Raw genomic sequence first — 19,460 nt, 5'->3', positions numbered from 1 at the left:
CAATCAACCACCCCCCCTCCCCTCCACGCCCTGTGCTACCCAGGGCCCTGTCTCTGGCTGTAGGGTCCCAGTGCCACAGGGGCCCCCTTGAAAGGCAGCGTCTCCCACCTGTGCCCCTGGCCTGCTTCAGAGTGGCACGCCCGTCCTCCGGCCAGGTGGGGGCAGGTGCAGGTGAGTGTCCATGAGCACTCAGGAGGTGGAGATCCAGGTTCAAGCAGGGCAGGGGCTGACGGTGCTGAGGTGAAGAGGGAGCCTCGCTCTCCAGCAGCCGCAGGCCCAGAGGGCTCCCAGGAGGAGGAGCTGACCTTCCGTGGTGTTTGTCGAAACTGGATGTCCAGGCCCTCCCAGACCCCTGGAGTGGACACTCCGCGGAGGGCACGGCCCCAGATCTCCAACACCTTCACCATCATAAACAAAAGTGCCTCTTGTTTGAAGGGGCACCGTGTGGCACATCGCGATCCAGGAGAGACAGCTCGAGGACCTCCAAAAGTCTGCCCAGGACGAGGCAGTGGCTGGCAGGAAGTGCTTCCATGCGCAGGCGGCCCAGCAGCTCCACAGGGAGGAGGAGGCCTTGGAGAAGGCTGAGCGGAACCGGCTGCTGAGGGTCAGGTACGTGGCAGGGACCTGCCGGTGGGGGGGGCTCTCCAGAGCCAGCTCGGGGGTCTGCCTGAGCCCCACCCGTGGCCCACCCCCTGGCCAGGGTCCTCAGTGCCACCCCTCCCTCTCCTTGACCTTACGTCCACTTTTCCTTCCCATTCCTGCTCTGGCTGCCCCAGAGGCTCAGTGCCTGCACTTCCCGGGGGACAGCTCCCACCAGGGGTCTCCTGAGTGGCACCGCCCCACTGTGAGGGGAACACCCACTCCTGCTCCCCTGGTGCGGCCCCATCTCCTGACCTCTCATTCCCAAGGTCCCGCTACTCTTCCCCTCCCCACCCCAGCCAATCCACTGCCAGACTTCTCTGCTGCTTCTGTGGGAGCCAGGTCCCTGGTCACTCTCGGGGTCCTCACCCTCCCCTCCCCACCAGCTTGGTCCTGGTCCTGCCTGTGGTGCCCGCTCCGTCCCGTGTCCCGCTCCTGGCCAGCCTGGCTCTTAGGGACACCTGTTCCCCAGGTGGCCGTGGCCCCTCCAGAGCCGACGCTCATGAGTGTCCGTCCCCACTGCCCCCTGCCGCTGCAGGAAGTCCATGCACCTCCAGAAGGAGCGCGGGCTCCGGCACCAGAAGCTGGTGGAAGATGCCCAGAGGAACCACAGGATCGCGGTGAAGTTCCTGAAGGCTTCCCTGAGAAGGTAGTGTCTCACACTCCTCCCATCGGTACCCTGGAGGAGAAACACAAGAATGGATCCTTTGTTTTTGTCTTAAAATTCCCCAATTTTATTATTAAATCATCACCTTACTGTCAAAAAATAATCAAACTGTATTTTTAGTTTTGAGCTGATTGCCTTTGTCAGAAGAGGACCTACCATAGATGGCAGGAGCCTCCAGTCCAGGGAAGCGTGTTTCAACGTTTCCGTGTAACAGACGCTCCACACAGCTCTTGACATGTACCTGTCATGTCACCACATTCTGTTATTCCGTGGCCGACATGACCCACCCCCAGGCTCCTTCTAGTTCTGTGCTCGTGCATGACGATGACCTTGGCACTTCCGGTGAACCCTGCACCTTCCTCCAGAGTTCGCGAACAGGAGAGGCAGGAGGAGATGAAGTCCCGGGCGCACATGAAGAGGCGCATGGACGCGGTGCTGGCCCTGAAGAACAGCATCACCGCCAACAGGGTAGGCGCCCTGGCTCATGGCCGTCAGCGACCCCTGCCCGCAGGGCACATTGCAATCCTGGAGGGACAGTGTGAGAGCCTCCTGACACCCGTAGGGCCCCACGCAATCCTCCAGGAGCCTGTCCAGGCAGGCGTGTGTCCTTCCAGGCAGGGGTCCACACCTGCACACCGCTTGGCCTGAATCCCTGCTCCTCTGGACGGGAGTCCCGTGTCCTCAGACTCAGCACTCAGTCGCTCCCCCAAGGATCTGCTGCCTGCGGGTCCGTGCTGGCACTAGCCAGGTGCCTAGCCAGGCGGCAAGAAAGCTCACAGACCTGTCCTCATGGGCAGGTCCATGGGAGGAGTGATGACAAGGCTCCAGGAGGACCAGGGTTTGGTGAGGCTGTGGGCAGGGGTCCAGGATCTTGCTGGAGGAAGTGACACCCCCCCTGGGGCCTGGGGTGTGGCAGTTAGGCCTGGAAAATGGAGAGGGGAAGAAGGGGAATAGCATTTGCAAAGGCTCAGAGGCAAGGAGAGCAGGCCTCTTGGAGGAAAGCCCAGCATGTCCAAGAAACAGCCAGGGGGCAGAGGCCAGCGGCCAGTCGTGCGGAGCCACGGAAGACAGTGCACTCAGGTTGCGGGAAGCCCCTGAGGATCTTAAGGAGGGTGCGTCAGCAGGTGGGCGGGGCCAGGTGAGGGGGTAGGGCTCTGCAAGCATCTCCTCAGGCGTCTCAGAGCTGATGTAACATCACCCGTGCACTAGAAAGTTCCGGTGTGTGTGCACACGCATGTGCCAACGCCACACCCTCACTGCTCTCTATTCCCAAGGAAACACTCCGGAAATTTCAAGCGTGGGGCCAAGCCAAGGCAGAGCTGGCTGAGCAGAAGGCCCAAGCCGAGAAGGACATGATTCTGGCCCAAGGTGGGGACGCCTTCAAGCACGTTTTCCATCAACGCCGGTGCCAGGAGCTGGAAGCCCAGAACCGGTGAGTGCGAGGTGGCGCTCCAGGGTTCGAGCCCCTATGCCCTGGGAGGCATGGCCATCACGGTTAGCCAAGCTGCTTCCCTCCCTGGGCTTCCCCCTCAAATGGGGGCTCCAGCCCTCCCTCCACACCCTGCTATCCACACCCCAGCAGGTGGGGCCTCCCCTGGGCCTCAAAGCACAGACCCTTCCAGCCCTATCTCCCCTAGCGCAGCCCCACTCAGGCTGCTGGCCTGGTTTCGTGGTTTCTCAGGAGCTGCACTGAGGCCCCAACATGGCTCACTCTCTCCGTCTCTGGGCAATCCGGGACCCTCCAGCCCGGGCTCACCCTCATGGGTTCTGCTTTCTGATTTCCTCCGAATGGGCGCTCGGTGCCACGAGCTGCTGCGACCCCCCTCCCCGGGGTCCGGCATCCCCGTCGTTCACCCTGAGACCCCCCCTCAGCCTGCAGGGTCCCTGTACTTCGCCCCCCAAGCTGCACCCCGCCCTGCCTCCTGCCCCCAATTCCCCGCCCCCAGGAGCGGGCTTCCTGAGATCCAAAGGTCAGTGTCCTGCCCCTGCCCGCCTCCTGCAGGACACGTCCCTCCTCCCACTCCCAGCTCTCCCCAGCCCCCCAGCCCCAATCACGGTCACTGTCAGGGTCTACCCAAGGGTGGCCTCCTGGCCATCTCACTGGGGACGGCATCTGTTGTCTGGGAGTCACCGTGCCCTGAGTGTCACCACAGGAGCTTTGCCATCACCCCATCCTGCTGGGGGGGTCCCGGGGGCAGCTCCACAAGTCCCCTAGTCTGGCACAGGCCTGGCACACAAGGAAGAGCCAAGGAGGAGCAGCTGGGAGGAGTGAGTGTGGCCTTGCTTTGTGCCTCAGCAGGAGTGCCCAGCTGCCGGCCTGGAAGCCAGGAGCAAGGGGCAGCTCCCGTGGGGTCAAGGCTTATTGTGGGGCCTGGGCCTGGGCCTGGGCCGGGCTGGGCTGGAATTTCAAGTCTTGGGTCTCCGTCCTGGCCTCATCTACTCCCTCAGGAGCGAGGGGCTCATGCCAGGACCAGCGCCTTGCAACCCTGTGCCCAGGGAGGCTGGACCTGTGCTCCTGGGAAGGGCTCTTGAGCGCCGCTGAGCTGACCCGGGCCTCCTGGGGTCCCCGGACACAGCTCACATCTTGCGTCTCGCCTTCTCTGGGCCCACATGGCGTTTTCCCACAGCACCTTCGAGGAGGAGCAGAAGCTCAGAAAGCAGGAGATCGTAAATCGGATTTTGAAAGAAGAGGCTGAGGAAGAGAACAGGAAGAAGAAGCAGTCTTCCCCTGCCAAAGCCGCGGACCGGCTGACTCTGCGGGATAAGACGTGGAGCTATGTCACGGACGTCTGTGAAGGGAGTGGCACAGCAGTCCTTTCCTGTCACCTGCCGGTGAGCCGGGGGCCCTTGCCCGTCTAATGCGCGCACCTCCAGGGGAGCAGACAGGTGATCTGAGGGCCCGGGACCTTGAGCCATTGTATAAACCCCTCCAGCTAAGATCCAGCAGGAGAAACTGCATGTCCTGCGCCAGGATGTCTCCTTTTCTTGTTCTCGGCACCTTCTTCCTCTGGCTGTCCTTGCTGGGAGGCCCCAACGGTGGGCGGGCGTGTCCTCTCCACAGTGGGCGGGGTGGCAGGCCACGTGGCGTCAGACCCAGGTCTCCAGCATCTCACCCACGTGGGAGCCGCCCCCTGGGGACAGCACTGCAGGTGGGGAAGCCCGTGACCATGGTGTCGCCTGCAGCAAGGTTGGCTCAGGCCACCTGACTGGTCCCTCCATAACCGAGACAGGCCAGTGACCAAAGGCCAGTCCCGGGCCGAGGGGTACTGGTGCCTCCAGACACCCACGTCCTCTCTCTTGTGCAGCCCTCATCCGTTCATGCCTTCGTCCCTACGAGGGCCGACGCCGTGCCGGCCCCCAGGCCGGTGACCTGTTTACCTGTCTCAGGGAGTGTGGGGCAGGGATACCAGGACTCCCCTCCTGAGCCCAGCGCAGCACTTCTGCCCTTGGCACCCCAGAACCTGAAGGTCCAGGTCACTGGACAAATGGCGCTGCCCAGAGAAGCCCCTCGGGCGTCTGCACTGGCTTCTGCGGGGCCTTCGCTCTGTCCCGAGGTGGTTTCCAGTCTTGTCCTGTTTCCCAGCCCCGCCCCCACACGTCCAGGCCTTCACACCTGCTGCTTCCGCCCCGGCCCCCTGGCCCCGTCCAGCCAGCTGCCCCTGGAGCCTTCCCTGCCCCTCCACACTAGGTGTCCTGTGTTTCTCCGCGTCGACACCCGGTCTCCTTCCTTGGGAGCCTTTCGCACGTTTGTGACAATGTCTCCTCCGTCTACGTGTGCTGTCCCCTGGAGGGAGGCTGCACCCCGGCCCCACCGAAGCCCAATCCCAGGACCAGGCACCTCCAGGTGGTAACCATGAAGGACAAACATTAGAAACAATACAAAACTAGATCCATAAATTAGTATCTTGTGGACTCTTGTGGGTGTTGGAGAAAAATATTTAGTGCTGTATAAAGATACTAATATTTTAAATGGGAAAAGTTATGAAACAGGCTGTGTTCTAGTCCCCAGGTAAAGAGAAAAAGATGTGCCCAAGGGGCTCACGATGAGGGTTATTTTCTTCTCCCTGATCTGTAGAGTCTCTGTTTTCTGTAATTAGCTACTGAATTCCTTTCCCCGACGGCAGGACAGTGACGGGGCCGCACACCCCAAAGCCCCTCAGTTACTGGTAGCCATTTCCAGTGAGTCCGTCCAGGGGGACCCCGGGAACACCAGCTGGGAAGATGACTCTCTGGCTGAGCCGGAGATCCCCGGGCTCTGGAAGGACGACCATAAGCCGTACCAGGTAAGCGCTCCCTGCTTCCAGGCCCGCGAGGTTGGGAATGCCCGGCGCTGCTGGCCTAGAGCCAAGACGCAGAGAGAGCCCCTTGCCTGGTCACACGTCCCTCAGGGGGGCACCGTTATTTATGCCGTTTGAGGAAATGCTGTTCCTATCGCGCGTTTCGAAACCTTCCTTTTGGCCTGATTTAAAAACCTAGAGAGATGACGGGGCGCCTGGGTGGCTCAGTCGTTGAGCGTCTGCCTTCAGCTCAGGGCGTGATCCTGGCGTTCTGGGATCGAGCCCCACGTGGGGCTCCTCTGCTGGGAGCCTGCTTCTTCCTCTCCCACTCCCCCTGCTTGTGTTCCCTCTCTCGCTGGCTGTCTCTCTCTCTGTCAAATAAATAAATAAAATCTTTAAAAAAACAAAACAAAACAAAAAAAAACCTAGAGAAACGAGGCATCTGGGTGGCTCGGTCAGCTAGGCCTCCAACTCCTTTTTTATTTTGCTTTGTTGCTACTGAAACGTTAGCTCTTTATTTTATCTTTTTAAGATTTATTTATTTGTTTGAGAGAGAGTAAGAAAGAACACGGGGAGTAGAGGGAGAGGGACAAGCAGACTCCCCACGGCTCAGTCGGTTAAGCATCAGCCTTCAGCTCAGGTTGTGATCCCGGGTCCTGGGATCAAGTCCTGCGTCAGGATCCTTGCTCCACGGGGAGCCTGCATCTCCCTCTCCCTCTGCTCCTCCCTTGCCAAAAAAATAAAAATAAATAAATAAAAACAGATAAACTACTCAAAAATCTAGAAAACTCCGCCCTGCCGTTACTTTCCAGAAATCTGCCAGAACGCTGAACGTGTCCACTCTGCCCGTCTTTCCTTTTTCTCTGAAGTAAGGGCCGCCCACCTCGCTATGGTCGCAGCTCTCTAAGGGGCCTGCCAGATCGTGCACGCTGTCCCCTGCCCTGGCTGCTCTGGGTCCTGGCTCTGTGCCACTAACTTCTGCAGCCCCCGAGCTGCCCTTGGCCCTCCTGGGCCTGGGCTCGCCCTCGCGTGTCAGCCGCTGCTTCTCTGGAACCTCAGGTGCCCAAAGAGGATGTGGACCGGAAGCCTGTGGGCGGGACGAAGATGGGCAAGGACATCCTGGCCCGCACCGTGGAGAAGCTGCACAGCAGAGTGACCCACAAGCAGGTGGTGTCCGGGCGCGAGTTCAAAGGTCGCCCCTTCAACAGCAAGCCCAAGCTCATCCACTTCAAGGTGAGCGCCGAGAGCCCTCCCGGGCGCCCAGAAGGAGGGACACGGCCCTGCCAGCCTGCCCTGGAACTGAGGGTGTTCGGGGGGGCATCAGACACCAGCCCCGGGAGGCCCTCGTCCCAGGGGACAGCCTCCCTGGGAAGGGACAGTGAGGGGCCAGTGTTCACACGCAGTCACAGTCACCAGACTCTGCAGGAGAGGGGCTGGCGGGCTCCTGGGACGGCACACGGTCCCGAGTCCGTCACACAGAGTCGGACGCCAGCCCCGGGCCCCACGCTGTCCGAGGTCCCCAGGAAGCCGTTTCCCGCTCCCGCTCTCCCTGCTCTTCGTGTGTCTCCAGAGGGGCCCTTTCTAGGTCGGGAAACCTTGGGAGTTGTTGCTGGCCGTCCCCGAGACCTTCCTCGTGTCGTCGGCTCGCTGGCCATCTAGGGGCACACGAGAGGCTGCCGCGCCGGCGCACAGGCGGCTTCCCTCCGACACGCTCAGGATAACTTCTCTGGCTTTTCCAGGATTTTGATCTTGGCAAAGTGTACAAGAAAAAGGTCACATTGATAAACGCCACCTACAGCATTAAGCACTGCAAGCTGGTCGGGGTGGAGGAGCACCTCCGGGACTTCATCCACATCGAGTGAGAGGCCCGGGGGCGCGGGGCCGGGGGGCGGGCGCCTGTGTGGCTGACAGCCGTGCACGGTCTGTGCGGCGCGTCCCGCCTGGGGGTGGCGCTGTGTGTCTGCTCGCGTTGACGGGGTCTGAGGCCATCCCCGGTCTGTGTGATCAGGGGTGTGGCGGCCACATCTCCTTCTCTGTCCGTGTTTTGGTGTCGCCCACTCTGGGTAAGATGTCCCTCCAGCCGTGTTTCTGTGTCCTCCTTCTATGACCCCACTGCTGCATGACCTGGATCTTTCACGTCTGTCTGTCCACTTTAATGCTTGCTCTTCCCTGCTTTATCTTTTCCCTCATTTTTCTCATGCTGACCCCGTGTGTCTGCTGCAATGTCTGTCTTTGCTTCTGCTCCTTAGCATGTTGCCTTTGGTTTTAAGAAAGTCTCCTCCTGGTTTCTGCCAGCTTTTAGTTGATGTGTTTGGAGGCCCACGATGACCCGGGATGGCTCTAGGACTCCTGGTGGGAGTGTGTGGGTGCAGGCTGGTCCCCACCGCCCATCCCCACGACCTGTCCCTGCGATTCATGCTTGCTGACCTGGGCTCTGGTCAGCTTCTCCCACGCAGGACACGCTGTTCTCTTCCAGGGGCTGCTGTAGGGCTAGGATCTGCGTTCCCTCTCCTCTCTTTCCGGCAGCGTTCTGGATTCTTCCGCTAACTGCAAAGGCTTGCCTGGGCAGAGTGTGGCCGGAAATTGCTGCTCAACACCATTATTCTGTCGGGCAGGATTTATCTGGGGTCTACTTGTTCTTCATGCTGTTCTGCGGGTCTCTGGGGGGGCCTCAGGGGCCCAGACTCGGGGTGTCTGTTCCCTCAGCACCCGAAGCACTCCCCGCTGGGGCTGGAGCTGGAATCCCTGCGCTGAGGTCATCACCCTCCGTCTTCCTGGTCCTGTGGCTGCCGCTGCAAAGTCAGCTTTCAGCCCGAAGTTACAGCCCCGGGGGGTTGTCTGGCTTCCCTCTGGTCGCCTTGAGACGTCCCTGTGTTCAGGGTCCTGCGGCTCCCCCGCGTTGTGTCAGGTGTGGACTGGTTTTCTTAGATGCATTAGGGCTCACTGAGGACTCAGACCTCCGAACAGCTGTGGACGTCTCTCCAGCTGTGTGTCCAGGTGTGTTCTCCAGTCTGACACTCAGTCGGCCCTTCTCTCTCTGTGTCTAACTGGCTGTTGAAATTGTCACCAAGGGGCACCTGGGTGGCTCAGTCGTTAAGCGTCTGCCTTTGGCTCAGGTCATGACCCCAGCATTCTGTGTTCTGTGATCGAGCCCCGCATCAGGCTCCCGGCTCGGTGGGGAGCCTGCTTCTCCCTCTCCCACTCCCCCTGCTTGTGTTCCCTCTCTCGCTGCCTCTCTCTGTCAAATAAATAAACAAAATCTTAAAAAAAAAGAAAGAAACAAACAAACAAACAAACTGTCACCGAGTCTCTTGTTTCGGTGGCCGTACCTCTCACCTGCAGAAGCTCTGCACCCTACCTCAGGCCGGCAGCTGCTTCCTGACGGCATCTTGCTCCTTCCTCACGTCTGGGATTCTCTGTTTCTGTCTTTGACCATTTTAACCGACATCTTTTATTTTTTTTTTTAAGATTTTATTTATTTATTTGACAGAGAGAGACAGCCAGCGAGAGAGGGAACACAGGCAGGGGGAGTGGGAGAGGAAGAAGCAGGCTCATAGCGGAGGAGCCTGACGTGGGGCTCGATCCCACAACGCCGGGATCACGCCCTGAGCCGAAGGCAGACGCTTAACCGCTGTGCCACCCAGGCGCCCCAACCCGACATCTTTTAAAGCCCCCATTCAATCCTTCTCTTATCCGAGGCTCTTGGAGTTTGGTCCTTCTGTCTGCACGTGTGTTGTTGGCGTCCACGTGTCCGTTATGAGGGGAATCCCAACTTCTCACCAGTGGGACTCTGCCCCCCGGGGTCTCTGTGATGTGGCATCAAAAAGCTTCCCTCCCAACCAGAGAACTTTTGGATTTGCTTCTGCCTGGTGCCATGGGGTCATTACCAGCCAGGGGGAAAACAATTATATTAAGTTTTTAGCTTGTATCTTTCTAATCTAAGCACCTTAGTTCAAATCCAACCTTGTGAAAACACACCCCACATTAGAAATTCTCTGGGAGCTTCTTTTCCTCACTCATGATCCAGCCCAAGACAGGCTGACTGCCCTCGAATCTCCCTGTGAAGATGGGGCTCTTTCCCCGGACCTTTCCCTGAAAATGGGGTTCAGAGGGTCCCAGCTGTGTGCAGGGTCAGTGCCAGCCCCTTACCTGGCTCACACCCCTCACACCTGGGGTTAAAACCCTGCCCTTGGTTCCAGGCAGACACATGCATGTCCCCCGGGAACCGTGGCACCCGCCCCCTCCCTCACTCCACACACATGCAGATGTTACTTGAGGGTCTCCTGGGACTTGGGGCGCAGCACCGAGGACGGGCAGGAAGGGTCCAGAAGACCCGCTCAGTCCTGCTCCAGGCCGTGGCTCTTGTGCACAGTTCATTTCAGCCCAACCGCGCCTTCCCAGTTGGTCTGATTACGTATCCCCTGGATGGTTCTACCTGCAGCTTTGATCCCCCTGGTCCCATGTCAGCCGGGATGTCCTGCGAAGTACTTGTCACCTTCAAGCCCATGGTGAGTGTCTGTTCCGAAACCAGATGAGGTAAAGGGACTTCTCTCCATCGTGAGTGGGCGGTGGGTGGGACGGGGTCTCTGCTCCTCCCCAGGCTCTGCAGACACTGATGTGGTGATGGAGGAGGGACGCACAGGCCTCAGTAGGGGTCACACAGGCCCCTGTTCTATTTCCAAACATATTCAGCTGTGTTCTGATGCTAGGAAGAATTGTAGGGCTGCCCTGATGGTTTGCTAGCCTGCAGGGTGATCTGGTGTGTTCTTGGGTCAAAACGGGGCGTGTTAGACTGTTCTCATGGGCCCCGCCAGTGCGAGGCTCCTCCCAGCTGTGGCCACGCCCAGGTCCGGCCCCTGATTCTGGAGCCACAGCGTGTGTCCCTGGGTAAAGTTACAAACGTTAGGGTGGTTGGGTGTCTTATTTTTTAGATAAACAAGGATCTGGAAGGAAACGTCTCATTTATGGCTCAGACGGGTGGATTTTCCGTTCCGCTGAAGTGCTCCACAAAGAAATGTGCGGTAAGTCCAGAGATGCCGAGCCGGCGAGGCCCTGGTGACAAGGGCGCGGTGCGTCCCCGGCCTCACGCAGCTCAGGTGAGGGGAGGCTGTGGCCGAGCCCGCGCAAGTGGGAGCTCGCAGACCGCTCCGAGAGGGCGAGCGCTCACATCGCCGCGGGGAAGCCAGGGCCGCGTCCTGCCCCACAGAGCCCAGGCTGTGGGAGACCTCAGGTCGTCTCAGGAGACGCCGGTCCCCTCGCCAGCTGTGTGACGTCCCCCCAGTTTGCCTTGTAAACTACGCGCCGTGCCGTACGTCACATCTGCAGGCCTGATAACTGAAATCCGCACCCTTGGTCCACCTTCCCCCGCCTCCTGCAGCCACCACTCTGCTGTCCCTGTCGATGAGCTTGGGTTTCTTCGATTCCACACACAAGGGAGGTCGTACGGTGTTTGTCTTTCTCTGTCTGGCTTATCTCACGTAACACAGCGCCCTCAAGGCCCATCCATGCTGTTCCAATGGCAAGATATCCTTCTTCTTTATCTGTTCATCCGTTGACAGACGCTTAGGCTGTCCCCACTGGTTGGTTATCGTAAGTCCTGTTGCTGAGACTATGGGGGTGCAGATGTCTTTTTGAGGGACTGGTTTCATTTCCTTTGGATGTATTGCTGGAAGTATATTGCCGATCGCAGAGTAGCTCTATTTTTAACTGTTTGAGAAAACTCCACACTGTTTTCCAGAGTGGCTGCACCAGCTCGCATCCCCACCAACAGTGCACGAGGGCCCCACTTTCTCCACGTCCTCGTCAACACCTTTTGTTTCTGGTGTTTCTAATTCGAGCCGTTCTGACAGCTGGGAGGTAATAACTCATTGTGGTTGGGCTCGAATTTCCCTGATGGTGAGTGGTGTTGAGTAATTCCATGTGCTTGTTGGGCGTCCGCATGTCCCATTTAGAAGGGTGTGTGTTGGGGTGTGGAGAAGAGCTGTGTCCCCAGGGCTCGCCCACCTGATGGCTCCATCAGTAAGAAATGCCTTAATTTTATTCTCTATTTAAAAAAAAGAAAAATGTCTGTTCAGATCCCCTGCCCATTTTTAACCGAACTATTTGTTTTTTTACTATTGAGTTGTGTGAGCTCTTTATATATTTTGGATGGCAAATATTTTCTCCCATTCTGTAGGTTGCCTTTTCATTTTGTCTGCCTTTGTTGTGCAGAACTGATTCTTTTTAAAATCTTTTAATGTATTTTTTAATTTTTATTACCAAAGTATCAGTGACATACAATGTTATGTTAGTTTGAGGTGTACGACATTGATTCGACCGTTCCACACATGACTCCATGCTTCTCATGATACGTGCAGTCACTGCTAATCCTTTTTTTAATTAAGAAAAATTTCAAACGTAAGGAAAAGCAGAAAAAATAGCTCTGATCATCCGTGTGCTGCCCGGATCCCGTCTCTGTCGCCTTCGCCACATTTGCTTGGTCTCTGTTTCGCTGATCCACTTCCACTGCACAGCAATACCGTAACACCAACACCCCACCCTTATACAACTTCCACAGGCATCTGGAGTAAAGAAGGGGATTCTCCCGCAGAAACCACCTATCACGGCCCCTCCTGAGCGAACAAGTCAGCACTTCCTGCCGAGGTGCTGTGTAGCAAACACTCCCAAATTCAGCAGCTGATCGCAACGGCAAGCGTTGTGTCTCACGGCCACAGCTTGGTCCAGGCTGCAGGCGAACGGGCAGCCGCTTCCCTGGCAGGAACTTCTCATGGGCAAAGACCATGGCCCCGGAAATGAGGGCCAGCCTCACGAGCACATTTCAGACCACCCTCGTCTCCTGTACCAACAATGATGACGAAAGGAAGTCACGTGCAACGTCCTCCATCAGAGGGGCAGAGAGAGAAGCCCCCTCTCCGTGGCAGCGCCCGGTCCCATGTGCCAGCAGCCCCACACCACCTCCCGTCACTGGGACACCCCACAGAGAGTTTACGATCTCAGCCGTGTGTAAGTCCCCACTCCAGCAGATTACAGTCATAACGGGCAGGCCCCACCAGCACGCCCTCCAGAGCTCTCCCACCTTCAGAATGAAGCTCTGTCTCCGTGCGGCACTTACCCCGCCCCTGCCCGGCCCCGGCGCCTCCTCGCCACCTTCCGTCTCTAGGGATTTCGGTGCTCTCAGTGCCTTATGGAAGTGGAATCACGTGGTGTTTGTCTTCTGTGACTGTCCTCAGGAGTCGTCCACGTTGCTGTGTGTGTCAGAACGTCTGTCCCTGTCGAGGCCGACAGGTGCAGAGGCCGGGCTTCCACCCTGCCGCCCCCGCTCTCCCGCGCCTCGTTTCCTGCGTCGATGTCTTTTGTGTCTAGTTTATTTTTTTATAGTCAGATATTGAAACTCCTTCCCGTTCCCTTTTGTGTACGTCCCGTAGCTCTTTCCTTTGTGGTCACCGAGGGCTTGCATCTGACACCCCGAAACTAAAGCACCCCAATTCGGACTTAGAGCAGCTTCGGTTCAGTGGTTTGTAGGCGGTCCGCTCCTTACAGCTCGGCGCCCACCCCGTCCCCATGTTAACGTCACAGAATTACATCTGAGTGACTGTGTGTTCGAAACCACAAACTCACAAGGTTTGAAATGCTTAGGTCTCTTAATTTATGTGGAGAACAGAATGTGGACCACCAGCCAAAGTGACGATACCGTTAGCTTTGAGTCTAAAACATGTGCTTTAAAAAAAAAAAAGCATTAGTCTCTTAAATTGTGTAGAGAACAAAACCCACAGTTAAAGCACCGTGAAAGAGCACTGGCTTTTACGTCTCCGTGCGCTCGCCTTTACTGAGGCTGTATTTCTCCTGGTGGCTCCCAGTGACAGTCCCCGTGTCTCCGCTTGGCCTCCAGCCTCCGGGCACATTTCCTGCAAGGCCCTCAGCTTTTGTTCATCTGGGCAAGTCTTGGTTTCCCTCACTTTGGGAAAGATGGTTTTGCTGGAGAAGGGCTTTTGATTGTCGGTTTTTCCCTCTTGGCCGTTTGTACACGTCGGCCCACTGCCTTCTGGCTCCAGAGTTTCTGAAATGGGCTGGCAATGCTCCTGAGGCCTCGTGTGCACGGGGTCGCCCCCTCCCCCTCTGTCTCAAAGGTTTGGTTGTAACGTGTCCCCGGGTGGGTCTTTGGTTTCATCTTACTCAGAGTTCAGAGAGCTTCTTTGACATTTATATTCATGTCTTTCCTCGAACTTGGGCGTTTCGGGCCGTATTCCTTGTCTCCCGCTGCCGGGACCCCCGTGACGCAGATGCTGGGCCGCCAGTGGTGGGCCGCCCGCGGTCGCCCGGACTCTGCTCACTTTGTTTCAGGCTCAACACCCCGTCGTCATATCTCTAAGTCCCCTGCGTCTTTCTCCAGCCTGCCACTGGTGCTGACGCCAAGACCAGTCTCCCAGTAATGCGGCGACAGCCCACACCGTGTCTGGAACCCCAGCGAGCGCGGCCGTCGCCTCACAGTCGTAGCAATGCCCACGCCTCCTGCCTGAAGCAGCCCCATCCTTGGGCTGGACAAGTCTCCTGAGGCAGGTGTGCTTCCCGGTGTCACCTCCTGGGCCTCCCGTTCCACAAGGGCCGGGAGTGCTGTTTTCTGTACTAGCTGTTGCTCTCCGTGTTCACTTGTTTACTAGTCTTAGTGTAAGGAGGAGTTGGCACCGTTACCACTTGCGATGGTGGCAGATTAGGTCCTCTTTCTTCCTGTTTCCTCATGGATTTGTGGGTTTGTGGATTCCACGTGTTTTGATTGTTTAGTCTCCATTCTTGGCGCTCCCATTGCTCCACCGTGGCCGTGGCAGCCCTGGGCCCCTGCTTGGGTCCACACACAGCCTGTGCACTGTGGCCCCCAGCTGTGGCAGCTCTGCTGGTGGCTGCCGAGCCTCACGGAGGCCGTGGAGAGCCGATGTTTGCTGTGGCCTCCTGCCTCCAGGACAACCACCACTCCTGGGCTTGCAAGCTGCCCCCCATGCCGTGTGGCCGCTGCCTTCTCCTCAGAGTGGCCCATGGCACAGGGCACACTGCTTGCTGGGGAGCGGGGCCTCAGAAAGAGCAAGTACGTGGTGGAGTCAAGCTTCAGACCCTGGACTCAGCCGTGGGAGAAGGTCAGGCACCAGGAAGCCCTGCTCCCCTGCATGGCGAGGCCTCGGGTTCCTTTCTGGATGGACCTGGAAAGCACTCATCTGCGGCCTGGCCCGTCACCAAGCACACAGAAGGCCAGCATCCTGCAGTCAAGTATGCCCAGCACAGGGTCCTCGTGTCCTCTGGGCTCCTCCGCACTTAGGTCATGAAGTCATCGTGTGGAGCTGCTGTGACAAAGGTGCCCCAGACTTAGCTTCGTTAAGCAAGGACTTGTTTCTGCCCCAGAGGTGAGCGTCTGGCAGGCGTGCTGCCCTGCCACCCTCAAAAAATGGCTTCCAAGGCATTGTCCCTTCCCAGTCAGAGGGAAGGGGGAAAGGCGAGGTCCTCCGCGTGAGCCGGAAGTGATGGTCACGTGGTGACCCCTGGCCGCAAGGTAGATGGGGCAGTAGAGCCTACTGGGCAGCTCCGTGTCCCACTGAAGCTCAGGGCTCTGTCATGATCAGGAAGAAGGGAGAACGGCTAGAGGGGCACAAGGGGGCCCCGCAGGGCAGCCCTCCAGCCACCCAGTTTCATATGTGACCTGGTGTCGCTCCCACACTCAGAACACACAGCCCCTTCCCAGGGCAGCACCCCAGGCCCACCCACGCCCTGCCTCCAGCCCCGCATGTTTGGGGAGGGCCCCTTCTATCCAGATGGGGCTTCTGGAAATCTGGTGACCTGTCAGCAGGAGACAGGTCACCTGCCACACATGAATACACACACGTTCGTATTCACGCACCCCAACTGCACACACGCGCACAAGTGCACACCCACCACACACACAGGCTGCTGTGGTCGCCCTCAGCAGCTTCTGTCCTGCAGGGGCCCAGAGGAGAGGGGGGCCCCTGGGCTTCCAAACTCGGGGCCCAGAGAAGCCTCACGGGGAGGCAGCCTGCGCACGACATTCTTAGCCAGCACCCAGATGGCCAGTTGCCAGCCGGCCATGAGGGCGAGGGGACGCGTGCCCTGGAGGACGTGCTCCCTCCCTGGAAGGAAGCGCCTAGAGCACACTGATGTCACGGGGACGGCAGCCACCTTGCCGGACCCTCTGAGCATGAGTGTGTCCTTTCGATCCTCATGACTCCCCAGCGAGGGAGATGTAGCTCGGCTTTTTCTTAAATGACTCTTTTTTAGAATAGTTTCAGCGTTACAGAAAAAATGCAATCCTAGCTAACCCCACAGCCAGGTTCCCCAGTAACCCCTTCTGTCACTGCGTCACGGTTATTAAAATTATTAACCAATATTGACATATCGTGATTATCGTTCGCTGAAGAAGACACGTTCAAATTTCCGTGGATGTTACCTAACATCCAGCTTCTGTGCTGGCATCACACCCTGCGCGACACATTCCTTATGGCGGCTGTTCTGCGTGGGTCCTCGCGGCTGTGAAAGTTTCTGAGACTCTCTTTTTTGATGACCTTGACAATTCGGAGGCATGCCGATCGGTGATTGTGTAGACTGTTCCTCCGCTGGGATCTGTGTGAAGTTTCCCTCCTGAGTGGACTGAGGTGGTGGGTTTGGGGAGGAGGACAGCAGGCGTTCTGGGCACGTCGAGGGCACGCACTACCACCAGGCCTCGCAGTGCGACGTGACCCCCGTCACCTGACTCGGGGTGGCCGCCGGGTTTCCTCACTGTGGTGTTTCTCCCCTGCCGCCCGTCTGCCGGACCGTGCTCTGTGGGAGGCCTCGAGGGCGGGAGGCGCGCTCCGGCTCACTGAGGGCTGGAGAGCCGCGGGAATTTTTTGCAATTCTTCTGTAAGGGAGATCAATCTCTCCCACATTCATTGGTTTATAAAATCATTTCTTTATTTCACTCTTTGAATTAGAATCAAATACAACTTCTTGTTGCTGCTCACGTTTTTCCTGGGAGTAGCTCAGGTAGCTCCCGTGTCCCCCTCACGCGCGGCCGTGACTGTCCCGTGTCCCCCTCACGCGCGGCCGTGACTGTCCCGTGTCCCCCTCACGCGCGGCCGTGACTGTCCCGTGTCCCCCTCACGCGCGGCTATGACTGTGTTCAGAACTTCTGTCTTGGAGCACTTCTAGGCTCATGTGCACACCTCCCGCCCTGCCCTAGAGTGAGTCCTTTCTCCAGCTAGCCCAGTTCCTCACGCTGGAGCCCCTGGGGGGCACCGTCGGTTAAGCTTCCGGCTCTTGATTTCGGCTCAGGTTGTGATCTCAGAGTCGTAAGATTGAGCCCCGCGTCGGACTCCGTGCTCAGCACAGAATCTGCTTAAGACTCTCTCTCTCCCCCTCCCTCTGCCCCTCCCTCCCCTGCTCGCGTGCACATGCGTGCTGTCAAATAAATATATCAATCTTTAAAAAAAAAGAAAGGAAAGAGACTGGTATCCACACGGAAGGTGTGGCCGTTTCTGCTGGCACGTGGGCGCTTCCAAACCTTCATCCTGGCACCTCGCCCTCTAACGCAGGACCGCACGGACCATCCCAGCCTCTTCCCCTTGCTTACCTGTGAATCCTGGTCCAACAGTGAGAGCACGGCTCCCCGCACCCCCCATGCCCTGGTCATTCAGCCCAGCGCCCTGCAGTGTGGACGGGCGAAGCCCACCCTGTGGACACAGCGCTCCCGCCCAAGCCCCGCGCTCCACACCCAGCGCGGGGGCCTTCAGCCCACAGACTCCACGCCTCCCTGGAGTCAGCTCAGCACCTTTTCCTTACTCTCTAGTCAGGTGGTTTCTTCAAACTGACCGAGCGACATTGCTTGTGACATCCCGCACCCCATCCTGGGATTCCCTCAAACTCCCAAATGGTATATTTTTCAATAGACTTGTTTATTTACAGCAGCTTTGGGCTGCATCAGACTCGCGGGGAGCCGCGAAGGGTTCCCACGTGCCCCGCCCCCACCGCCGCCCTCCCCCCATTTGTGACAGGGACGCTGGGCTTGGCCCAGGCGCCGTGTCCCAGGGTGCGTGGTCCACGGCGGGGTCCCGCGCGGCTGTGCGCTCTGTGGTTGGGACAAAACGCTAACGACGTGTCGTCACCACGGTGGTCACACGGAGTGTTTTCGCCGCCCCCGGATCCCCGGTGCTCCGCCTACTCATGCCTCCCTCCCCTCAGACTGCTGGCAGCCGCTGATCTCTTTACTGTCTCCTTAATTTTGCCTTTTCCAGAACACCATACATTCCAGAATGCCATACAGTTGGAATCACCGTATCTACCCTTTTCAGGTTCTTTCCCTTAGTGTACACTTGAGATTTCTCCGTCTTTTCAGGGCTTGATTGCTCATTTCTTTTCAGCTAACTTCTTAGATTGGCTCTCGGGAGCTCCCAACTTATCATGATCGATCCACAAACCAGTGATTTCTAGGATGTGGATTATGTCCCTGAGGCGTGCAAAGGCCCCGCTGGAACCAGACACAGGACTCGGCCTTGCGCAAGAGGAAGGGGCCGGGGCGCCTGGGTGGCTCAGTCATTAAGTGTCTACCTTCGGCTCAGGGCGTGATCCCGGGGTCCTGGAATCAAGCCCCGCATCGGACTCCTCCGCTGGGAGCCTGCTTCTTCCTCTCCCACTCCCCCTGCTTGTGTTCCATCTCTCGCTGGCTGTCTCTCTCTCTCTGTCAAATAAATAAATAAATAAATAAATAAATAAATAAATAAATAAATCTTTAAAAAGGGGGGAGGGGCCAGAGCTCCTGGGTCCCCTCAGGGCTGCAGGGCAGCAGATGGGAGAGGAGAGCTTGCCTAGCACAGTCACCCTGGCTCCTCCCTGGGTCTTTCGGCAGCTGTCCCTTGACAAGGAGCTCATCGACTTTGGCAGCTATGTGGTGGGGGAGACCGCGTCCCGGACCATTACGCTGACCAACATCGGGGGCTTGGGCACCAAGTTCAAGTTTCTTCCGGCATCAGAGTCCTATGAGTTGGACATCTCCCAGTCGGTCATGAAAACAGTGAGTGTGTTGCCCGCTCCCGATCGTTAGCCGTGGCTACGCAGCCAGGGGCGAGGTGTGATGCCTCCCCCACCCGAGACGGTCCTGTGAGTATCAGTGATAGGAAGGGGTCTGTCGACACAGGGCTGGGTGTCATCGTCAGGCCACGTGGAGGAGATTGGGCTCTGTAAGGGGACACTTGGAGCCACCTGGCAGGTGCAGCGGCAACGGGACGCTGACCCCGCTCCAGTGTGTGGCGACTGACAGGGCAGTGGCCAAGATTCCAGGCCCGAGAGCCGCAGGGGACCCACCTTTCTCCTGATGCACCTGTGAAGTCCTAGCTTGGGGCAGGCCAGCCAAGAGCACACGGCCTGAAAGCCCAGCAGACCCTGCCCACTCCTGCACCTTTTCCAAAGGCGCAAGGTGAGCCAGTCTTTTCATGGGAAGGCTGTGCAGATGTGCTAAGTGAATGGAAACAATCTCAGAGTGACACAGGTGGGACCCCATCTGTGGAAACAACTTCCGTCACACCCCTGGACACTGGGAGGTCTTTTGGGGATGAGGACGGGTGAAACTCCCTAACAAGAAGCACTGAGCTACTTTGCAGTTTTGGTCCAGTCATGAAGGGCTCTCAGCAAAGGCCCTGGAAGTGTCTCCTGCAGGGAGGGATGGGACCAATGGGGTGGGGGAAGAGGTAGGAGGGGCTGGGGTGTGAACCCAGAGCAGGGCCAGGAGAATGGGGGGGAGATGCAGGCTGGGCATCTGAGCTGCGGCCAGGAGAGTGTGGGGCCTGGGGCACTGACCCCACGTGGAGAGAGGAGCCAGGTGTCCCAGGAAAGGAGGGCAGAGTGTCGGC

The 19,460-nt window shown here is 58.2% G+C and overlaps 1 protein-coding gene across 1 annotated transcript in view; it reads left to right on the top strand.

Annotated features, from left to right (window-relative positions):
• Positions 1–19,460, top strand: part of CFAP74 (cilia and flagella associated protein 74) — a 61,786-nt gene that overhangs the window by 17,980 nt on the left and 24,346 nt on the right. Inside the window, exons 7-17 of the mRNA XM_057305445.1 lie at positions 436–609; positions 1,178–1,288; positions 1,672–1,774; positions 2,581–2,738; positions 3,934–4,138; positions 5,431–5,589; positions 6,643–6,816; positions 7,323–7,441; positions 10,025–10,091; positions 10,515–10,604; positions 18,461–18,625. Of these exons, the coding sequence (XP_057161428.1) occupies positions 436–609; positions 1,178–1,288; positions 1,672–1,774; positions 2,581–2,738; positions 3,934–4,138; positions 5,431–5,589; positions 6,643–6,816; positions 7,323–7,441; positions 10,025–10,091; positions 10,515–10,604; positions 18,461–18,625 (1,525 nt within the window). The remainder of the gene's footprint in view (positions 1–435; positions 610–1,177; positions 1,289–1,671; positions 1,775–2,580; positions 2,739–3,933; positions 4,139–5,430; positions 5,590–6,642; positions 6,817–7,322; positions 7,442–10,024; positions 10,092–10,514; positions 10,605–18,460; positions 18,626–19,460) is intronic.

The sequence above is a fragment of the Ursus arctos genome, unplaced genomic scaffold (assembly GCF_023065955.2).
Source record: "Ursus arctos isolate Adak ecotype North America unplaced genomic scaffold, UrsArc2.0 scaffold_32, whole genome shotgun sequence".
Classification (NCBI taxonomy): domain Eukaryota; kingdom Metazoa; phylum Chordata; class Mammalia; order Carnivora; family Ursidae; genus Ursus; species Ursus arctos.
Note: the sequence above shows the minus strand (reverse complement) of the source record. Positions and strands in the feature narration are given on the sequence as shown.